The 22,825-nt window shown below is 48.4% G+C and overlaps 1 protein-coding gene across 1 annotated transcript in view; it reads right to left on the reverse strand.

The window, feature by feature from the left end:
* masp1 (MBL associated serine protease 1) overlaps positions 1-22,825 on the reverse strand; it is a 537,426-nt gene that overhangs the window by 172,740 nt on the left and 341,861 nt on the right. Inside the window, exon 11 of the mRNA XM_072473624.1 lies at positions 2,538-2,675. Within this exon, the coding sequence (XP_072329725.1) occupies positions 2,538-2,675 (138 nt within the window). The remainder of the gene's footprint in view (positions 1-2,537; positions 2,676-22,825) is intronic.

Consider the following 22,825-nt stretch of genomic DNA (forward strand, 5'->3'; position numbering starts at 1 on the left):
GCGCTGCTGGCCTGCCTTGGTCTGCTTTAAAAGCCAGCGATTTAGCCCTGTGCTAAACCAGCCCCTTGCCTCTCTTGCCTCTTTCAGTATTTTGGGCCCTGGGGACTTATCCATCTTAATATTTTTCAAGGCGCCCAACACCTTTGTCTTTTTGGATCTCAATGTGACCCAGGCTATCTACACACCCTTCTCCAGACTCAACATCCACCAATTCCTTCTCTTTGGTGAATATTGATGCGACGTTTTCATTTAGTACCTCGCCCATTTCTCTGGCTCCACAAATAGATTCCCTTGCCTATCCTTCAGTGGGCCAACCCTTTCCCTGGCTACCCTCTTGCTTTTTATGTACGTGTAAAAAGTCTTGGGATTTTCCTTAACCCTATTTGCCAATGACTTTTCGTGACCCCTTCTAGCCCTCCTGACTCCTTGCTTAAATTCCTTCCTACTTTTCTTATATTCCACACAGGCTTCGTCTGTTCCCAGCCTTTTAGCCCTGACAAATGCCTCCTTTTTCTTTTTGACGAGGCCTACAATATCTCTCGTTATCCAAGGTTCCCGAAATTTGCCATATTTATCCTTCTTCCTGACAGGAACATGCCGGTCCTGAATTCCTTTCAACTGACATTTGAAAGCCTCCCACATGTCAGATGTTGATTTGCCCTCAAATATCCGCCCACAATCTCGGCTCTTCAGTTCCCGCCTAATATTGTTATAATTAGCCTTCCCCCAATTTAGCACATTCACCCTAAGACCACTCTTATCCTTGTCCACCAGTACTTTAAAACTTACTGAATTGTGGTCACTGTTACCGAAATGCTCCCCTACTGAAACTTCTACCACCTGGCCGGACTCATTCCCCAATACCAGGTCCAGTACCGCCCCTTCCCTAGTTGGACAGTCTACATATTGTTTTAAGAAGCCCTCCTGGATGCTCCTTACAAACTGTCCCGTCCAAGCCCCTGGCACTAAGTGAGTCCCAGTGAATATTGGGGAAGTTAAAGTCTCCCATCACAACAACCCTGTTGCTTTTACTCCTTTCCAAAATCTGTCTACCTATCTGCTCCTCTATCTCCCGCTGGCTGTTGGGAGGCCTGTAGTAAATCCCCAACATTGTGACTGCACCTTTCTTATTCCTGATCTCTACCCATATACCCTCGCTGCCCTCTGAGGTGTCCTCCTGCAGTATTGTGTTCAGTTTTGGTCTCCTTACTTGAGAAAGGACGTACTGGCACTGGAGGGTGTGCAGAGGAGATTCACTAGGTTAATCCCAGAGCTGAAGGGGTTGGATTACGAGGAGAGGTTGAGTAGACTGGGACTGTACTCGTTGGAATTTAGAAGGATGAGGGGGGATCTTATGGAAACATATAAAATTATGAAGGGAATAGATAGGATAGATGCGGGCAGGTTGTTTCCACTGGCGGGTGAAAGCAGAACTAGGGGGCATAGCCTCAAAATAAGAGGAAGTAGATTTAGGACTGAGTTTAGGAGGAACTTCTTCACCCAGAGGGTTGTGAATCTATGGAATTCCTTGCCCAGTGAAGCAGTAGAGGCTCCTTCATTAAATGTTTATAAGATAAAGATAGATAGTTTTTTAAAGAATAAAGGGATTAAGGGTTATGGTGTTCGGGCCGGAAAGTCGAGCTGAGTCCACAAAAGATCAGCCATGATCTCATTGAATGGTGGAGCAGGCTCGAGGGGCCAGATGGCCGACTCCTGCTCCTAGTTCTTATGTTCTTATGTTCTTAGTACAGCTGTGATATTCTCCCTAACCAGTAGCGCAACTCCTCTACCCCTTTTACATCCCCCTCTATCCCGCCTAAAACATCTAAATCCTGGAACGTTTAGCTGCCAATCCTGTCCTTCCCTCAACCAGGTCTCTTTAACGGCAACAACATCATAGTTCCAATCTCTCAGTATCCTGTCTCTCAGAACTGTTTCCTATAATTTCCCCAGCACTGAAATCCTGTGGTTTTCTGGACTATCCCTCGCACCCTTTTTAAATAATAATACAACATTCACAGACCTCAAAACCTCTTGGACCTCAACTGCATCAAGTCAGGGCTGTTATTTCCTCCCTGGCTTCCTTCAACAGCTTGGGATATAATCAATCTGGCCCTGGTGACTTATCCACGTCAAGGAGGTCCATTGAGGCCCATCAAGTCTACACTGACCCTCCGAAAGAGCACCCTACCTTGGCCCCCTTCCCCCACCTTGGCCCATTCCCCCCACCCACCCCCAACCCCATAACTCCACGCATTGATCATAGTCAATCCACCTAACCTGCACCTAGAGGAAACCCACGCAGACACGGGGAGAATGCGTAAACTCCACACATCCATTTCTAAATCAACCCCCAAATTAACATGTAGCGAATTCCACAGACTAACGACTCTGTGAAAAAGAAATCTCTGACAATGATCTGCTGAGCTTCTAGACTCTGGGGTGAGTTACTGGCAAACTGTGTCCATCGATTTGTCTCTGAATTCCCTGCTCCTCCAGTGAAAATTCTAAAAATGTAAATAGTTGGCTTTGCTCACCAAGTAGAGAGCTTCCGCAGAATGGAATGCCATTCTTTGACAACATTGCGATCCAAGGTGATAATCCTTTCGTCACAACTTTCCCTTGTGCTATTTTAGGCTGGATTGATGATCTTCTTATTGTTGGCTTCCCACACACTGGAATGTTTCACACAAAACAAGTTCGATTTACAATAAGACATGAACGCAGAATAAAATGTTAAGACTGAGAAACAGACACAACAAGATTAATCCCAAGATTATTAACATCACGCAACTGTTTGATTCGCCGACACTCCCCAGGGTCACAGACACAATCACAAGACTGAATATTTCTTGCGCCCATCACATCCACTGAACTGAAATCCAACGCTTTAAATATTTTCCCCAACAACAACTGTTTGAGAGCAACAATTAATTAGGCGTGCCATGTGAGAACGTGTGTGTGTTACTGAGGAGAGCAAGTTGGATAGATGAATGTAAGAAGTATTTTGTGCCAAATGGACTCATATCTGAATTATAGATACAAACATGAAGATACCGTGGCCACACCAGGCCCCGGAAGATTCTTGCCTCAGTGCATCATTCTGCAGCTTTGTGGTTAAGATATCTGAATGAGGCTTTTCATCACTCAGATAATGTGTCTTTCTTTCTTCTCACACCAGTGTGTAGTTAATTACCCTCGCAGCAGTAACCCCTGTCCAAACATTAACACACTGAACAAGAAATTCTCCATAACATCCGAACAGATGCGTTCCACGTAGGTGCTTGGGTGGAGTGGGGAGGGGGGGGCTCCCCTGGGGGGGAGGGGCTCCCCTGGTAGATCAGGAGTGGGGGGGGGGGTCCCCTGGTAGATCAGGATTGGGGGGGGGGCTCCCCTGGTAGATCAGGAGTGGGGGGGGGCTCCCCTGGTAGATCATAAGGGGGGGGCTCCCCTGGTAGTTCAGGAGGGGGGGGGCTCCCCTGGTAGTTCAGGAGTGGGGGGGGGCTCCCCTGGTAGATCAGGAGTGGGGGGGGGCTTCCCTGGAGGGGGGGGAGGCTCCCCTGGTAGTTCAGGAGTGGGGGGGGGGGCTCCCCTGGTAGATCAGGATTGGGGGGGGGGCTCCCCTGGTAGATCAGGAGTGGGGGGGGGGGCTCCCCTGGTAGATCAGGATTGGGGGGGGGCTCCCCTGGTAGATCAGGAGTGGGGGGGGGCTCCCCTGGTAGATCATAAGGGGGGGCACCCCTGGTAGTTCAGGAGGGGGGGGGCTCCCCTGGTAGTTCAGGAGTGTGGGGGGGCTCCCCTGGTAGATCAGGAGTGGGGGGGGGGCTTCCCTGGGGGGGGGGAGGCTCCCCTGGTAGTTCAGGAGTGGGGGGGGCTCCCCTGGTAGATCAGAAGAGGGGGGCTCCCCTGGTAGTTCAGGAGGGGGGGGGGGCTCCCCTGGTAGTTCAGGAGGGGGGGGGGCTCCCCTGGTAGTTCAGGAGTGGGGGAGGGGGGCTCCCCTGGCAGTTCAGGAGTGGGGGGGGGGGCTCCCCTGGCAGTTCAGGAGTGGGGGGGAAGATGCCAGCGATGGAGATCGGTCTGGGTATTTAAAACAGCAACACAGAAGTTAGGAGAGGTTTTAATTTTTCTAACATTTTCAGAGTAACAATTAGAGTAATCCTGACAGAGTAACTGTTAAAGTAACTGTCAGAATTGATAGAGTCTAATTTTATTCATTTGGGGCTAATTGAATGCATCTAACTAATAAGCAAAATATTAAAAGTGTCTTGACTGTGGGAACCCAGTCATTTCCTCATATAATGAATTAACCATTATATTCAATTACATTCAATACTGAGAACAGAGTGTTCTCTGTGTAATCAGCTAATCAATGCTAGTTAGGTCTCCGCCAAGCTATGAAATATGGCAGGTGTGAGAAAACATATCCAGTATTTTTCCTAATACAGCTTATGTAGAGGCTGAGCTAGTTTTGATTGACAACAATCAATCTCAAGTAATGTCCAATGTTTGATTAGCAAGTTATCCTCTAAGTAATAGACATTCATTTGAACAAATCAGGAGGTCCCTGCTGAGAATTAGAAGCCAATGAACACAAGGGAGGGGTTAAACCAGAGATAAGAATTCCCTTAAAAATGGGACCTCGTGGTCGAGGTTTTTTCGTGAATCATCTGTTTGTTTGTGTTTCTTGATTTATTTTCTGCTTTTGCCATGTGCTCGACTTTTCTGTATTGTTTGATATTCTGTTTCTAAGTTTTATTCAGTTTGTACTCCCCCACAGGCCACATTTTATCCAGTTCTTTGTTCTTATTCAAGTGTATATCAGTGAAGTGAGTAACAATAAATTGTATCTTTGAATCTCCACCAACCGGACTTCTGATTCTTATTAGAAGGGAAAAATAAGAGTCCCAACGAGAGTAATCCTGACAGAGTAACTATTAGAGTAACTATTAGAGTAATCCTGACAGAGTAACTTTTAGATTAACTATTAGAATAATCCTGACAGAGTAACTATTAGAGTAACTATTAGAATAATCCTGACAGAGTAACTATTAGAGTAATCCTGACACTAACTATTCAAGTAACTCTTAGAGTAATCTTAACAGAGTAACTATTAGAGTAATTATTAGAGTAATCCTGACAGAGTAACTATTCGATTAACCATTGGCATAATCCTGACAGAGTAACTATTAGAGTAACTATTAGAATAATCCTGACAGAGTAACTATTAGAGTAACTATTAGAGTAACTATTAGAGTAATCCTGACTGAGTAACTATTAGAGTAACTATTAGAGTAATCCTGACAGAGTAACTATTAGAGCAATCCTGGCAGAGTAACTATTAGAGTAACTATTACATCAATCCTGATGGAGTAACTATTAGAGCAACTATTAGAGTAATCCTGGCAGAGTGACTGTGAGAGTAACTATTAGAGTAATCCTGACAGAGTAACTATTAGAGTAACTATTAGAGTAATCCTGACAGAGTAACTATTAGAGCAATCCTGGCAGAGTAACTATTAGAGTAACTATTACATCAATCCTGATGGAGTAACTATTAGAGCAACTATTAGAGTAATCCTGGCAGAGTGACTGTGAGAGTAACTATTAGAGTAATCCTGACAGTAACTAGTCGAGTAACTATTAGAGTAATCCTGACAGTGTAACTATTAGAGTAACTATTAGTTTAATCTTGATGGAGTAACTGTTAGAGTAATCCTGACAGAGTAACTATTAGAGTAATTCTACCAGAGTAACTATTAGAGTAACTATTAGATTAATCCTAACAGAGTAACTGTTCGAGTAATCCTGACAGAGTAACTATTAGAGTAACTATTAGAGTGACCCTGACTGAATAACTATTAGAGTAATCCTGACACATTAACTATTAGAGTAACTATTAGAGTAATCCTGACAGAGTAACTACTGGAGTAACTATTAGAGTAATCCTGACAGAGTAACTGTTAGAGTAACTATTAGAGTAATCCTGACAGAGTAACTATTAGAGTAATCCTGACAGAGTAACTATTAGAGTAACAATTAGAGTAGTCCTGACAGAGTAACTGTTAGAGTAACTATTAAAGTAATCCTGACAGTAACTATTCGAGTAACTATTAGAGTAATCCTGACAGTGCAACTATTAGAGTAACTATTAGTTTAATCTTGATGGAGTAACTGTTAAAGTACATAGAACATAGAACATAGAACAATACAGCGCAGTACAGGCCCTTCGGCCCACGATGTTGCACCGAAACAAAAGCCATCCAACCTACACTATGCCATTATCATCCATATGTTTATCCAATAAACTTTTAAATGCCCTCAATGTTGGCGAGTTCACCACTGTAGCAGGTAGGGCATTCCACGGCCTCACTACTCTTTGCGTAAAGAACCTACCTCTGACCTCTGTCCTATATCTATTACCCCTCAGTTTAAAGTTATGTCCCCTCGTGCCAGCCATATCCATCCGCGGGAGAAGGCTCTCACTGTCCACCCTATCCAACCCCCTGATCATTTTGTATGCCTCTATTAAGTCTCCTCTTAACCTTCTTCTCTCCAACGAAAACAACCTCAAGTCCATCAGCCTTTCCTCATAAGATTTTCCCTCCATACCAGGCAACATCCTGGTAAATCTCCTCTGCACCCGCTCCAAAGCCTCCGCATCCTTCCTATAATGCGGTGACCAGAACTGTACGCAATACTCCAAATGCGGCCGTACCAGAGTTCTGTACAGCTGCAACATGACCTCCCGACTCCGGAACTCAATCCCTCTACCAATAAAGGCCAACACTCCATAGGCCTTCTTCACAACCCTATCAACCTGGGTGGCAACTTTCAGGGATCTATGTACATGGACACCTAGATCCCTCTGCTCATCCACACTTTCAAGAACTTTACCATTAGCCAAATATTCCGCATTCCTGTTATTCCTTCCAAAGTGAATCACCTCACACTTCTCTACATTAAACTCCATTTGCCACCTCTCGGCCCAGCTCTGCAGCTTATCTATATCCCTCTGTAATCTGCTACATCCTTCCACACTATCGACAACACCACCGACTTTAGTATCGTCTGCAAATTTACTCACCCACCCTTCTGCGCCTTCCTCTAGGTCATTGATAAAAATGACAAACAGCAACGGCCCCAGAACAGATCCTTGTGGTACTCCACTTGTGACTGTACTCCATTCTGAACATTTCCCATCAACCACCACCCTCTGTCTTCTTTCAGCTAGCCAATTTCTGATCCACATCTCTAAATCACCCTCAATCCCCAGCCTCCGTATTTTTTGCAATAGCCTACCGTGGGGAACCTTATCAAACGCAAAGTAAATCTGTAATCCTGACAGAGTAACTATTAGAGTAACTATTAGAGTAACTATTAGAGTAATTCTGCCAGAGTAACTATTGGAGTAACTATTAGATTAATCCTGACAGAGTAACTGTTCGAGTAATCCTGACAGAGTAAATATTAGAGGATTCCTGACAGTAGCTATCAGTGTAACTATTAGAGTAATCCTGAAATAGTAACTATTAGAGTAACTATTGGATTAATCCTGATGGAGTAACTGTCAGAGTAATCTTGACAGAGTAACTATTAGAGTAATCCTGACAGAGTAACTATTAGAGTAACTATTAAAGTAATCCTGACAGAGTGACTATTGGAGGAACAGAGTAATCCTGATAGAGTAACTATTAGAGTAACTATTAGAGTAATTCTGACTGAATAACTATTAGAGTAATCCTGACACAGTAACTATTAGAGTAACTATTAGAGTAATCCTGACAGAGTAATTGTTAGAGTAACTATTAAAGTAATCCTGATAGTAACATCTGAAGTTAAATCACTTTGTTGGATGATTCAGCCTCAGCGCAATTGTCCAGGGGACGTTTGTGCGTTTGGAAATTTCCATGCAAACGTTTGCCTGGGGACTTTGGAACGGGATTTGCTATGATCCCAGCTGATGTTATCACTGGACAGTCTAATGCAGCAGGGGCATGGGAACCTGGATTGTAGTTTTAGGGTAAGGGAGAATGAGAGTATAGAGGTCAGGAGCACAGATTTGACGTCGCAGGAGGGGGCCAGTGTTCAGGTAGGTGGTTTGAAGTGTGTCTACTTCAATGCCAGGAGTATACGAAATAAGGTAGGGGAACTGGCAGCATGGGTTGGTACCTGGGACTTCGATGTTGTGGCCATTTCGGAGACATGGATAGAGCAGGGACAGGAATGGATGTTGCAGGTTCCGGGGTTTAGGTGTTTTAGTAAGCTCAGAGAAGGAGGCAAAAGAGGGGGAGGTGTGGCGCTGCTAGTCAAGAGCAGTATTACGGTGGCGGAGAGGATGCTAGATGGGGACTCTTCTTCCGAGGTAGTATTGGCTGAAGTTAGAAACAGGAAAGGAGAGGTCACCCTGTTGGGAGTTTTTTATAGGCCTCCTAATAGTTCTAGGGATGTAGAGGAAAGGATGGCGAAGATGATTCTGGATATGAGTGAAAGTAACAGGGTAGTTATTATGGGAGACTTTAACTTTCCAAATATTGACTGGAAAAGATATAGTTCGAGTACAATAGATGGGTCGTTTTTTGTACAGTGTGTGCAGGAGGGTTTCCTGAAACAATATGTTGACAGGCCAACAAGAGGCGAGGCCACGTTGGATTTGGTTTTGGGTAATGAACCAGGCCAGGTGTTGGATTTGGAGGTAGGAGAGCACTTTGGGGACAGTGACCACAATTCGGTGACGTTTACGTTAATGATGGAAAGGGATAAGTATACACCGCAGGGCAAGAGTTATAGCTGGGGGAAGGGCAATTATGATGCCATTAGACGTGACTTGGGGGGGATAAGGTGGAGAAGTAGGCTGCAAGTGTTGGGCACACTGGATAAGTGGGGCTTGTTCAAGGATCAGCTACTGCGTGTTCTTGATAAGTATGTACCGGTCAGACAGGGAGGAAGGCGTCGAGCGAGGGAACCGTGGTTTACCAAGGAAGTGGAATCTCTTGTTAAGAGGAAGAAGGAGGCCTATGTGAAGATGAAGTGTGAAGTTTCGGTTGGGGCGATGGATAGTTACAAGGTAGCGAGGAAGGATCTAAAGAGAGAGCTAAGACGAGCAAGGAGGGGACATGAGAAGTATTTGGCAGGAAGGATCAAGGAAAACCCAAAAGCTTTCTATAGGTATGTCAGGAATAAGCGAATGACTAGGGAAAGAGTAGGACCAGTCAAGGACAGGGATGGGAAATTGTGTGTGGAGTCTGAAGAGATAGGCGAGATACTAAATGAATATTTTTCGTCAGTATTCACTCAGGAAAAAGATAATGTTGTGGAGGAGAATGCTGAGCCCCAGGCTAATAGAATAGATGGCATTGAGGTACATAGGGAAGAGGTGTTGGCAATTCTGGACAGGCTGAAAATAGATAAGTCCCCCGGACCTGATGGGATTTATCCTAGGATTCTATGGGAGGCCAGGGAAGAGATTGCTGGACCTTTGGCTTTGATTTTTATGTCATCATTGGCTACAGGAATAGTGCCAGAGGACTGGAGGACAGCAAATGTGGTCCCTTTGTTCAAAAAGGGGAGCAGAGACAACCCCGGCAACTATAGACCGGTGAGCCTCACGTCTGTAGTGGGTAAAGTCTTGGAGGGGATTATAAGAGACAAGATTTATAATCATCTAGATAGGAATAATATGATCAGGGATAGTCAGCATGGCTTTGTGAAGGGTAGGTCATGCCTCACAAACCTTATTGAGTTCTTTGAGAAGGTGACTGAACAGGTAGACGAGGGTAGAGCAGTTGATGTGGTGTATATGGATTTCAGCAAAGCATTTGATAAGGTTCCCCACGGTAGGCTATTGCAAAAAATACGGAGGCTGGGGATTGAGGGTGATTTAGAGATGTGGATCAGAAATTGGCTAGCTGAAAGAAGACAGAGGGTGGTGGTTGATGGGAAATGTTCAGAATGGAGTACAGTCACAAGTGGAGTACCACAAGGATCTGTTCTAGGGCCGTTGCTGTTTGTCATTTTTATCAATGACCTAGAGGAAGGCGCAGAAGGGTGGGTGAGTAAATTTGCAGACGATACTAAAGTCGGTGGTGTTGTCGATAGTGTGGAAGGATGTAGCAGGTTACAGAGGGATATAGATAAGCTGCAGAGCTGGGCTGAGAGGTGGCAAATGGAGTTTAATGTAGAGAAGTGTGAGGTGATTCACTTTGGAAGGAATAACAGGAATGCGGAATATTTGGCTAATGGTAAAGTTCTTGAAAGTGTGGATGAGCAGAGGGATCTAGGTGTCCATGTACATAGATCCCTGAAAGTTGCCACCCAGGTTGATAGGGTTGTGAAGAAGGCCTATGGAGTGTTGCCCTTTATTGGTAGAGGGATTGAGTTCTGGAGTCGGGAGGTCATGTTGCAGCTGTACAGAACTCTGGTACGGCCGCATTTGGAGTATTGCGTACAGTTCTGGTCACCGCATTATAGGAAGGACGTGGAGGCTTTGGAGCGGGTGCAGAGGAGATTTACCAGGATGTTGCCTGGTATGGAGGGAAATCTTATGAGGAAAGGCTGATGGACTTGAGGTTGTTTTCGTTGGAGAGAAGAAGGTTAAGAGGAGACTTAATAGAGGCATACAAAATGATCAGGGGGTTGGAAAGGGTGGACAGTGAGAGCCTTCTCCCGCGGATGGATATGGCTGGCACGAGGGGACATAACTTTAAACTGAGGGGTAATAGATATAGGACAGAGGTCAGAGGTAGGTTCTTTACGCAAAGAGTAGTGAGGCCGTGGAATGCCCTACCTGCTACAGTAGTGAACTCGCCAACATTGAGGGCATTTAAAAGTTTATTGGATAAACATATGGATGATAATGGCATAGTGTAGGTTAGGTGGCTTTTGTTTTGGTGCAACATCGTGGGCCGAAGGGCCTGTACTGCGCTGTATTGTTCTATGTTCTATGTTCTATGACAGTCAGATTCCAGAGCCAAACCCTGACTCAGTAGATTCTAACTTTTATTTTTGTTTCGAGATGTAGATGAACAGAGTCACAGGACGGCCAATTGACTTTCAACAAAAGAATGAAACATTTATTAAATGAGAAAAGCTGAATTATATTACACTACCCCCATCTATACCTTTACAGGTATATACACATTTACAAGGATAACACGTTACAAAACAGGTCTTATACTCTAATGTTCTCAGATGTGTAAAAATGCTGTCACAGTCCAGAGGGCCATAGGCTGCTTTTCACTTTTGAGAGAGAGCTGACCTGTGGTGATTTAACCTGAGGGTCAGCACACCTCTGGCGAGGGGCAAGGTTAGGAAGCTGCAGCATTCATGGATACCTTGAACCGGTATGGGAATTGAACCCACGCTATTGGCATCGCTTAGAAACCAGCCATCCAGCTAACTGACCCCCTTCCAGCGAGGCTGGTTAAACTCATTTTGTTGGACAGCTGGTTTGTGAACAATGGTCTGCTAATCTAATTATTCCACGAACATTGTCCCACCCTCCACCTACACACATACAAGACAGACACACAGTGGGGGTAGGGAAGGATCAAAATCACAGGGGTTAAACTGGGAATGACAGATGAGTGTTTGTGCTGAGATTGCGGTCTTTGTAAGTGGATCTTCTCGGAATGTGAAGTGTTGAAATCCATCGGTTGGATCAGACCCTCTACTTTGTGCTTTTAATTAGAAACCTCATGCTGTAGAATATCCTCTTGGGGGTCACTTTCACTTGACTGACCTCCACCAAATTGGCTCTCAAGCTCACTGAGACAATCTTACAATTCTCTGCCTGAGAACTTAAGAGGGTTTCCATCCACTCCGCCTCTTAAATACTTGGCTGGTCTTTGTGCAGGGTAGAGAGAAATCAAAAAGCTTTTTCTTCCAGGCCTTTAGATATCTCAGGAAAAATCTATGAGCATTATGCCTTCTTCAACCTTTCAAACAGAGGCTAGGCTTTCACAGGCCTGGCTACAGAAACTGCTTGCAGCCTTTTAATCAGAAGTTAAATTTCCACAGGCCTACATGGAGGGTGTTTTAAATCACCAGCCTAAGCTGATAGAGAGAGTCCACACCTGCTCCTTGCTGCTCTCCTGGTCAAAGCAGAACTGACTGAATGTAGCGGTTGCCTTCTCGCTCCGAAGTGCTCTACCAATCACAATCAAGAACTGAATAAGTCCGGGAATTCCAGGAGAGTTTATTGGCTGCTAGCCAAATCCACCAAAGTGATATCACTGGACTGTGCCACATAGCAAGCTGCGCTGAGGGGAGTCCTCAGACCAGTTCAAATAGCACCTTGTACAAAGAACAATACAGCACAGGAACAGGCCCTTCGGCCCTCCAAGCCTGTACTGGTCATGATTACCACTGTCATGTGAGGGTACCTTTAAGACATGGATGTTTAAGCAATGTACCTTTAAGAAAACAGTGATGTCAGAGAGTGGGTGGAGCTGAGGTCAGCTCAGCCATTTTGCAGTTTGGTTTTGCAGTTTGGAGGAAAAGAGCTGGGTGTGTGTCTGTGTGTTTCCAGAGAGCTGCAGTTGCAGTTTGTAAAGAGCTTGGGAGTGTCTGTGTTTGCAGTGAGCTGGATCTCTGCCATGTAAGACTATCTCTGGATCATTTGGGTGATTTAAACTCACAATAGTAAAGCCTTTAACCTGATGTGATTTTGTTTAAGGGTGTTAAGTCTCTTAGAAGTTTGAAGGAACATTTGAAGGAATTATTTACTGTTGCAATATTTTCTGAGTTATCTTTGAAGTAAGGGGTGTTAAGAGATCCAATATTTATTTAAGATGTTAAGTTGAGTTCATGGAATAAACAGTGTTTTGTGTTTAAAACTCCACGTGTCCACAATTGTAATCCCACACCTAGGGAACAAGCCGTGTGCTCGGAAAAGCAACAAATACATTAAAGGGAGAGGTTGGTTGAACTCCATGATACATTTTGTGATTCTGGGGCGAAAATCTCCGTAATCGGCGCGATGTCCGCCGACCGGCGCCAAAAACGGCGCAAATCAGTCCGACAAATCACTCCTCCGCATCTTGAGCGGCCGAGCCCTAACCTTGAGGGGCTAGGCTCGCGCCGGACTGATTTCCGCCCCGCCAGCTGGCGGGAAAGGCCTTTGGTGCCCCACCAGCTGGCGCGGAAATGACATTGCCGGGCGGCGCATGCGCGGGACGTCAGCGGCCGCTCACGGCATCCCCCGCATGCGCAGTGGAGGGGGTCTCTTCCGCCTCCGCCATGGTGGAGACCATGGCAAAGGCGGAAGGAAAAGAGTGCCCCCACGGCACAGACCCGCCCGCGGATCGGTGGGCCCCAATCGCGGGCCAGGCCACCGTCGCGGCACCCCCCCGGGGCCAGATCGCCCCGCGCCCCCCCCCAGGACCCCGGAGCCCGCCCGCGCTGCCTTGTCCCGCCGGTAAGAGAGGTGGCTTAAACCACGCCGGCGGGACAGGCATTCTAGCAGCGGGACGTCGGCCCATCCGGAGAATCAACCGGCGCGGCGCGATTCCCATCCCCGACGAATCTCCGGTGCCGGAGAATTCGGCAACCGGCGGGGGCGGGATTCACGCCAGCCCCCAGCGATTCTCCGACCTGGCGGGGGGTCGGAGAATCCCGCCCCAGAAAACGCCTCGCCCATAACAATACCCTTGACCAAAACCCACAGCTCTTCCTTGTGCCGTATCCCTCTATACCCGTCCTATCCGTGTGTTTGTCAAGATGCCTTTTGAACACCGTTAATGTATCTGCTTCTACAACCTCCCCTGGCAACGCGTTCCAGACACTCACCACCCTCTGTGTAAAAAACCTGCCTCACACATCTCCTCTAAACTTTGCCCCATGGACCTTAAACCTATGCCCCCTGGTGACTGACCCCTCCACCCTGGGAAAGAGTGCCTGCCCACCCACTCTGTCCATGCCCCTCATAATCTTGTAGACCTCTATCAGGTCGCCCCTCAACCTCCGTCGTTCTAAAGAAAACAGTCCGAGTCTATTCAGCCTCTCCACATAGCTAACACCCTCCAGACCGGGCAACATCCTGGTAAACCTCCTCTGCACCCTCTCCAAACCCTCCACATCCTTCTGGTAGTGTAGCGACCAGAATTGTGCGCAGTATTCCAGGTGCCGCCTTACCAAGGATCTATACAACTGTAGCATGACTTGGTAGTTTTTATACTCAATGCCCCATAAGACCATAAGACATAGGAGCAGAATTAGGCCACTCGGCCCATCGAGTCTGCTCCGCCATTAAATCATGGCTGATATTTTCTAATCCCCATTCTCCTGCCTTCTCTCCATAACCCCTGATCTCCTTATTGATCAAGAACCTATCTATCTCTGTCTTAAAGACACTCAGTGATTTGGCCTCCACAGCCTTCTGCGGCAAGAGTTCCACAGATTCACCATCCTCTGGTTGAAGAAATTCCTCCTCATCTTTATTTTAAAGGATCGTCCCTTTGGTCTGAGATTGTGTCCTCGGGTTCTAGTTTTTCCTACAAGTGGAAACATCCTCTCCATGTCCACTCTATCCAGGCCTCGCAGTGTCTTGTAAGTTTCAATAAGATCCCCCCTCGTCCTTCTAAACTCCAACGAGTACAGACCCAGAGTCCTCAACCGTTCCTCATACGACAAGTTCTTCATTCCAGTCCAATGAAGGCAAGCATTCCGTATGCTTTCTTGAATACCTTGACCACTTGTGTTGCCACTCTCAAAGATCTGTGATTGATTGATTGATTTGATTTATTATCACATGTACAGTGAACAGTATCCGAAGTAGAGTGAAAAGTATTTTTCTGCGGCCAAGAGGATGTACACAGTACGTACAGAGTAGACACAAGAATAATCAACAGAGAACATTGACAAATGGTACATCGACAAACAGTGATTGGTTACAGTGCGGAACAAGGAGCCAAACAAAGCAAATACATGAGCAAGAGCAGCTTAGGGCGTCGTGAATATTTGAATAGAGGACCTGCACACCCAGACCTCTCTGACTTTCTATATTCCTAAGAGTTTTGCCATTTACTATATATTTCCCTCTTTGTTAGACGTACCAAACTGCATTACCGCCCATTTGACCGGATTAAATTCCAATTGCCATTTTTCTTCCCAAGTCTGCAACTTTTCTGTGTCCTGCTGTACCTTCCGACAATCCTCAACACTATCTGCCACTCCACCAACCTTGGTGTCATCCGCGAACTTACTAATCAGACCGGCTACATTTTCCTCCAAATCGTTATGGACAAACAACAGAGGCCCCGGCACCGATCCCTGTGGAACACCACTCGTCACAACCTTCCATTCAGAAAAACACCCGTCTACTAGGGAAGGGGCGGTACTGGACCTGGTATTGGGGAATGAGCCCGGCCAGGTGGTAGATGTTTCAGTAGGGGAGCATTTCGGTAACAGTGACCACAATTCAGTAAGTTTTAAAGTACTGGTGGACAAGGATAAGAGTGGTCCGAGGATGAATGTGCTAAATTGGGGGAAGGCTAATTATGACAATATTAGGTGGGAACTGAAGAACATAGATTGGGGGCGGATGTTTGAGGGCAAATCAACATCTGACATGTGGGAGGCTTTCAAGTGTCAGTTGAAGGGAATACAGGACAGGCATGTTCCTGTGAGGAAGAAAGATAAATACGGCAATTTTCGGGAACCTTGGATGACGAGTGATATTGTAGGCCTCGTCAAAAAGAAAAAGGAGGCATTTGTCAGGGCTAAAAGGCTGGGAACAGACGAAGCCTGTGTGGCATATAAGGAAAGTAGGAAGGAACTTAAGCAAGGAGTCAGGAGGGCTAGAAGGGGTCATGAAAAGTCATTGGCAAATAGGGTTAAGGAAAATCCCAAGGCTTTTTACACATACATAAAAAGCAAGAGGGTAGCCAGGGAAAGGGTTGGCCCACTGAAGGATAGGCAAGGGAATCTATGTGTGGAGCCAGAGGAAATGGGCGAGGTACTAAATGAATACTTTGCATCAGTATTCACCAAAGAGAAGGAATTGGTAGATGTTGAGTCTGGAGAAGGGGGTGTAGATAGCCTGGGTCACATTGTGATCCAAAAAGACGAGGTGTTGGGTGTCTTAAAAAATATTAAGGTAGATAAGTCCCCAGGGCCTGATGGGATCTACCCCAGAATACTGAAGGAGGCTGGAGAGGAAATTGCTGAGGCCTTGACAGAAATCTTTGGATCCTCGCTGTCTTCAGGGGATGTCCCGGAGGACTGGAGAATAGCCAATGTTGTTCCTCTGTTTAAGAAGGGTAGCAAGGATAATCCCGGGAACTACAGGCCGGTGAGCCTTACTTCAGTGGTAGGGAAATTACTGGAGAGAATTCTTCGAGACAGGATCTACTCCCATTTGGAAGCAAATGGACGTATTAGTGAGAGGCAGCACGGTTTTGTGAAGGGGAGGTCGTGTCTCACTAACTTGATAGAGTTTTTCGAGGAGGTCACTAAGATGATTGATGCAGGTAGGGCAGTGGATGTTGTCTACATGGACTTCAGTAAGGCCTTTGACAAGGTCCCTCATGGTAGACTAGTACAAAAGGTGAAGTCACACGGGATCAGGGGTGAGCTGGCAAGGTGGATTCAGAACTGGCTAGGCCATAGAAGGCAGAGGGTAGCAATGGAGGGATGCTTTTCTAATTGGAGGGCTGTGACCAGTGGTGTTCCACAGGGATCAGTGCTGGGACCTTTGCTGTTTGTAGTATATATAAATGATTTGGAGGAAAATGTAACTGGTCTGATTAGTAAGTTTGCAGACGACACAAAGGTTGGTGGAATTGCGGATAGCGATGAGGACTGTCTGAGGATACAGCAGGATTTAGATTGTCTGGAGACTTGGGCGGAGAGATGGCAGATGGAGTTTAATCCGGACAAATGTGAGGTAATGCATTTTGGAAGGGCTAATGCAGGTAGGGAATATACAGTAAATGGTAGAACCCTCAAGAGTATTGAAAGTCAAAGAGATCTAGGAGTACAGGTCCACAGGTCATTGAAAGGGGCAACACAGGTGGAGAAGGTAGTCAAGAAGGCATACGGCATGCTTGCCTTCATTGGACGGGGCATTGAGTATAAGAATTGGCAAGTCATGTTGCAGCTGTATAGGACCTTAGTTAGGCCACACTTGGAGTATAGTGTTCAATTCTGGTCGCCACACTACCAGAAGGATGTGGAGGCTTTAGAGAGGGTGCAGAAGAGGTTTACCAGAATGTTGCCTGGTATGGAGGGCATAAGCTATGAGGAGCGATTGAATAAACTCGGTTTGTTCTCTCTGGAACGAAGGAGGTTGAGGGGCGACCTGATAGAGGTCTACAAAATTATGAGGGGCATAGACAGAGTGGATAGTCAGAGGCTTTTCCCCAGGGTAGAGGGGTCAATTACTAGGGGGCATAGGTTTAAGGTGAGAGGGGCAAGGTTTAGAGTAGATGTACGAGGCAAGTTTTTTACGCAGAGGGTAGTGGGTGCCTGGAACTCGCTACCGGAGGAGGTAGTGGAAGCAGGGACGATAGGGACATTTAAGGGGCATCTTGACAAATATATGAATAGGATGGGAATAGAAGGATACGGACCCAGGAAGTGTAGAAGATTGTAGTTTAGTCGGGCAGTATGGTCGGCGCGGGCTTGGAGGGCCGAAGGGCCTGTTCCTGTGCTGTACATTTCTTTGTTCTTTGTTCTTTGTTCTTTGTACTGCTACCGTTTGCCTGCTGTGACCGAGCCAGTTCTGTATCCATCTTACCGCCTCACCTCTGATCCCGTGTCACTTCACCTTTTGTCCCAGTCTGCCACAAGGCACCTTGTCAAAGGCTTTACTGAAGTCCATGTAAACAACATCCACCGCCTTCCCCTCATCAATCACCTTTGTCACCTCCTCAAATAGATCAAGTTAGCGAAGCACGACCTCCCTTTCACAAAACCATGCTGTGATTTGCTAATGGGTCCATTTGTTTCCAAATGGGTATAAATCAGGGGCGTCATTCTCCGACCCCCCGCCGGGTCGGAGAATGGCCAATGGCCGCCGTGAATCCCGCCCCCGCCCCCGCCGAAGTCTCCGCTCCCGGAGATTGGGCGGGGGCGGGAATCTGGCCGCGCCGGTTGGCGGGACCCCCCACTGGATTCTCCGGCCCGGATGGGCCGAAGTCCCGCCCAGAAATTGCCTGTCCCGCCGGCGTAAATTAAACCTGGTATTTACCGGCGGGACCAGGCGGCGTGGGCGGGCTCTGGGGTCCTGGGGGGGCGCGGGGCGATCTGACCCCGGGGGGTGTCCCCACGGTGGCCTGGCCCACGATCGGGGCCCACTGATCCGCGGGCGGGCCTGTGCCGTGGGGGCACTCTTTCCCTTCCGCCTCCGCCACGGCCTCCACCATGGCGGAGGCGGAAGAGACTCTCCCCACTGCGCATGCGCGGGAAACTGACAGCGGCCGCTGACGCTCCCACGCATGCGCTGTGAAACTGACAGCGGCCGCTGACGCTCCCGCGCATGCGCCGCATTTCCGCGCCAGCTGGCGGGGCAACAAACGCCATTTCCGCCAGCTGGCGGGGTGGAAATCCCTCCGGCGTCGGCCTAGCCTCTCAATGTTGGGGCTAGGCCGCCAAAGATGCGGAGACCTCCGCACCTTTGGGCCGACGCGATGCCCGTCTGATTGGCGCCGGCTTTGGCGCCAGTCGGCGGGCATCCCGCCGTTGGGGGAGAATTTCGCCCCCTGTCCCTGAGAATTCTCTCCAATAATTTACCTACTACCGACGTGAGGCTCACCGGCCTATAGTTTCCTGGATTATCCCTGCTACCTTTCTTAAACAGCGGTACCACATTAGCTATTCTCCAGTCCTCTGGGATCTCACCTGTAGCCAATGAGGATACAAAGATGTCAGTCAAGGCCCCAGCAATTTCCTCCCTTGCTTCCCTCAGTATTCTGGGGTAAATCTGATCTGGCCCAGGAGACTCATCTACCTTAATGTCTTTTAAAGCACCCAATACCTCCCCCTTTTCAATGTCAACATGATCCATACAGTCCACACACCCTACCGAAACGTCCACACCTTCAGGGGCTAGGGAGGCACTCGAGTGTTTGGCGCCGTGCTAGCCGGTGGGGAAGGGCTTGGCACCACGCCAACCGGCGCCGAAGGGCCTCCGCCAGTTGGCGCGAGTTGGCCCATGCGCGGGAGCGCCAGCGTGTGCTGGCGTCATCCCAGCACCCGCGCAGGGGGGTTCTTCTCCGTGCCGGCCACGGCGTAGGTTGACAGCAGCTGGCGCGGAGGGATAGAGTGCCTCCACGGCACAGGTCCGCCCGCGGATCGGTGGGCCCCGATCGCGGCCCAAGCCACCGTGGGGGAACCCCCCGGGGCCAGATCGCCCCGCGCCCCCCCCCAGGACCCAGGAGCCCGCCCGCGCCGCCTTGTCCCGCCGGTAAGGTAGGTAGTTTAATCCACGCCGGCGGGACAGGCATTCTAGCAGCGGGACTTCGGCCCATTCGGGCCGGAGAATTGCAGGGGGGGGCCCGCCAACCGGCGCGGCGCGATTCCCGCCCCCGCCGAATCTCCGGTGCCGGAGAATTCGGCAACTGGCGGGGGCGGGATTCACGCCAGCCCCCGGCAATTCTCCGACCCGGCGGGGGGTCGGAGAATCTCGCCCCAGATCTGTAGCACTGTGTAGAGTATTGGGCGCCTTATTCAAGGAAGGATGTGAATGCATCGGAGGCAGTTTCGAGAATGTTTACCAGACTGAAACCTGGAATGGGTGGCTTGTGTTCTGAGGAAATGATGATCAGACTCAGATTGTCATTGGAGGAGGGGCAAGCGGGGGTGATCCAGAAAGCGGGGGCAGGGGGGCCGGAAGGATGTTATCGAGCTCGGGGCTCCCTTATCTGTAACGAGTCAGTCCTGCTGCAAAGCTCATCTCACCAGTGCGGCCTCAGTTGGAAGAAACTCCCGAGGCCTCAAAACCGGCAAAGGGCCGGTGAATAGCGGAGTCAAACATCCTGCCAAACGTGGCCACGAGCGGATATTGGGCATGATTCTCCGGCCTCGCTGCGCTCGGGCAGGAGCTCGATGTAGTTGGTGAATAGCGGGTGAGGCCACAAACGAGAACCGTGCCTGGCGCCAAACAGTTTGTGATGCAACCGGCCCGCTCCCGTAGGCAAAATCAGGATCCTGCCATAGCGTGGCGAGAAACCAATTATCACCACTTAAGACCCATCTTCATAGAATTAACGGGAGCCACCCCTCATCCAACGGCCTCCCGTCATTCAGCTGCCTCCCCAGCGAGTGCTCACACTGGCCCCGATTAGTTCTCCTTTTGAAAAAAGTGAACCTGATGGAAGGGTTTCTGTGGGGAGCTGAGGAGGGGAGCAGCCATCGTGCTCACAGGGAAAGAGCCCAGGGGTGCTGGGCTTGCCACCCCAGTGCCCGGCGGACGGTGGGGGGGCTCCCTCCATTGGGGTGGGCAGCCATGGGAGGGGGGAGTCCGTTGGGAGGACACGGGCATGCGGCTCAGCAATGCCCAAGCCTGGATCATGTGTACCCATTCTGGGGGCAACCCTTGTCCCTGCCCATCTGCCCCACCGACCACCCGTAACCCCCACCGACTGCCGAGACCGCTGGCCGTGCGGCTGAAGGCTATTGATGATAGCAATTGGCAATCATGGTTAAGTAGCTCCTGGGACAGCACGGTAGCACAGTGGTTAGCACTGCTGCCTCACAGCGCAAGGGTCCCGGGTTCGATTCCGGCTTGGGTCACTGTCTGTGCGGAGTCTGCACGTCCTCCCCGTGTCTGCGTGGGTTTCCTCCGGGTGCTCCGGTTTCCTCCCACAGTCCAAAGATGTTCAGGTTAGGTGGATTGGCTGTGATAAATCACCCCTGAGTTTCCAAAATGGTTAAGTGGAGTTACTGGGTTACAGGGATGGGGTGGAGGTGTGGGCTTAAATAGGGTGCTCTTTCCAAGGTGTAGACTTGATGGGCTGAATGGCCTCCTTCTGCACTGTAGATTCTATGATTCCATGTGTGTGTGTGTGTAAAAATAAACCAACACTTTTGTCTCTAGCTTACCTCTATCTTGCTGTGCAAGTTATTCACAGAGCATTGGAACCTTTCAAATTGAAGTGTTCAGGAAAATTTGCCACCATTGATAAAGGGAGAAGTCAGAATAAAGGAAACAGCTTTCTAATGACAGAGGGGTAGAGAGTGGGGAAATTAGAGTAGTTTAAATTGAGGCTCCTCCTGCCCATAATGCCACACTCCACCTCCTTCTCCTCACTACTCACACGGCACTGCACTAGAACAACCACATTGCACACCCTCCTCACACTCATTACCACCACAATCAACACTTTCCCACAGCTTATATCTGACACACTGACATCAGCTATCCCAACTGCAATTCCTGCCACGGGAGAGGTCCCATCCTGCCTTCCTTCTCCAGGATCACAAGCTGGGAATCTGGGAAAAAACAAGTGAATGCAGGAGTTCACTTCTGACCATGTTTCCCAACTGACTGATCCATAAGTTCACAAGGTATCGGAGCAGAATGAGGCCATATGGTCCATCAAGTCTGCTCCGCCATTCGATCCTGGCTGATCTCACCCTGTCCTCAACCCCACCGCCCTGCCCGTTCTCCATAACCCTTCAACCCATTACCAATTATAAATCTGTCTAACTCCTCCTTACATTTACTCACTGTCCCAGCATGCACCGCACTCTGGGGTAGCGAATTCCACAGATTCTCCTTTGACAGAAGTAGTTTCTCCTCATTTGTGTTTTAAATTTGCTACCTCTTATTCTGAGACTATGCCCTCTGGTTTTAGAATGTCCCACACGAGGAAGCACCAGCTCCACGTCTACTTTATCCGAACCTTTCAGCATCTTAATCTCAATATGATCTCCCCTCATTCTTCTAAACTCTAGAGAGTATCGGCCTAAACTGTTCAATCTCTTACGGTTAAATGATATAGTGTAGATTTATTTGTTCTCAAGGGCAGCACGGTAGCATTGTGGAGAGCACAATTGCTTCACAGCTCCAGGGTCCCAGGTTCGATTCCGGCTTGGGTCACTGACTGTGCGGAGTCTGCACGTTCTCCCCGTGTCTGCGTGGGTTTCCTCCGGGTGCTCCGGTTTCCCCCCACAATCCAAAGATGTGCGGGTTAGGTGAATTGGCCAATGATAAATTGCCCTTAATGTCCAAATTGCCCTTGGTGTTGGGTGAAGGTGTTGAGTTTGGGTAGGGTGCTCTTTCCAAGAGCCGGTGCAGACTCAAAGGGCCGAATGGCCTCCTTCTGCACTGTAAATTCAATGATAATCTATGATTAATCTAGGACAAAGGTTCGGCACAACATCGTGGGCCGAAGGGCCTGTTCTGTGCTGTATTTTCTATGTTCTATGTTCTATGTTGTCCTCATATGACAGACCCCTCATCTCTGAAGTCAACCTAGTGACCCTCCTCTGAACTGCCTCCAATGTCACTGCATCTTTCCTCAAATAAGGGGACCAGAACCATGGACAATACTCCAGGTGCGGTCTTACCAATGCCTTGTATAGTTGCAACAACACTTCCTCACCTTTATACTCTAGCCCGTTAGCTCTAAATGCCAACATTCTATTTGCTTTCCTTATTACCTGATGCACCTGCATACTAGTTTTCTGTTAACATAGAACATACAATGCACAAGGAGGCCATTCAGCCCATCGAATCTGCACCGACCCACATTAAGCCCTCACCCCGATAACCCCTCCTAACCTTTTTGGACACAAAGGGCAATTTATCATGGCCAATCCAGCTAACCTGCACATCTTTGGACTGTGGGAAGAAAGCGGAGCACCCGGAGGAAACCCACGCACA

This window comes from Scyliorhinus torazame, chromosome 14 (genome assembly GCF_047496885.1).
Source record: "Scyliorhinus torazame isolate Kashiwa2021f chromosome 14, sScyTor2.1, whole genome shotgun sequence".
Taxonomy (NCBI): domain Eukaryota; kingdom Metazoa; phylum Chordata; class Chondrichthyes; order Carcharhiniformes; family Scyliorhinidae; genus Scyliorhinus; species Scyliorhinus torazame.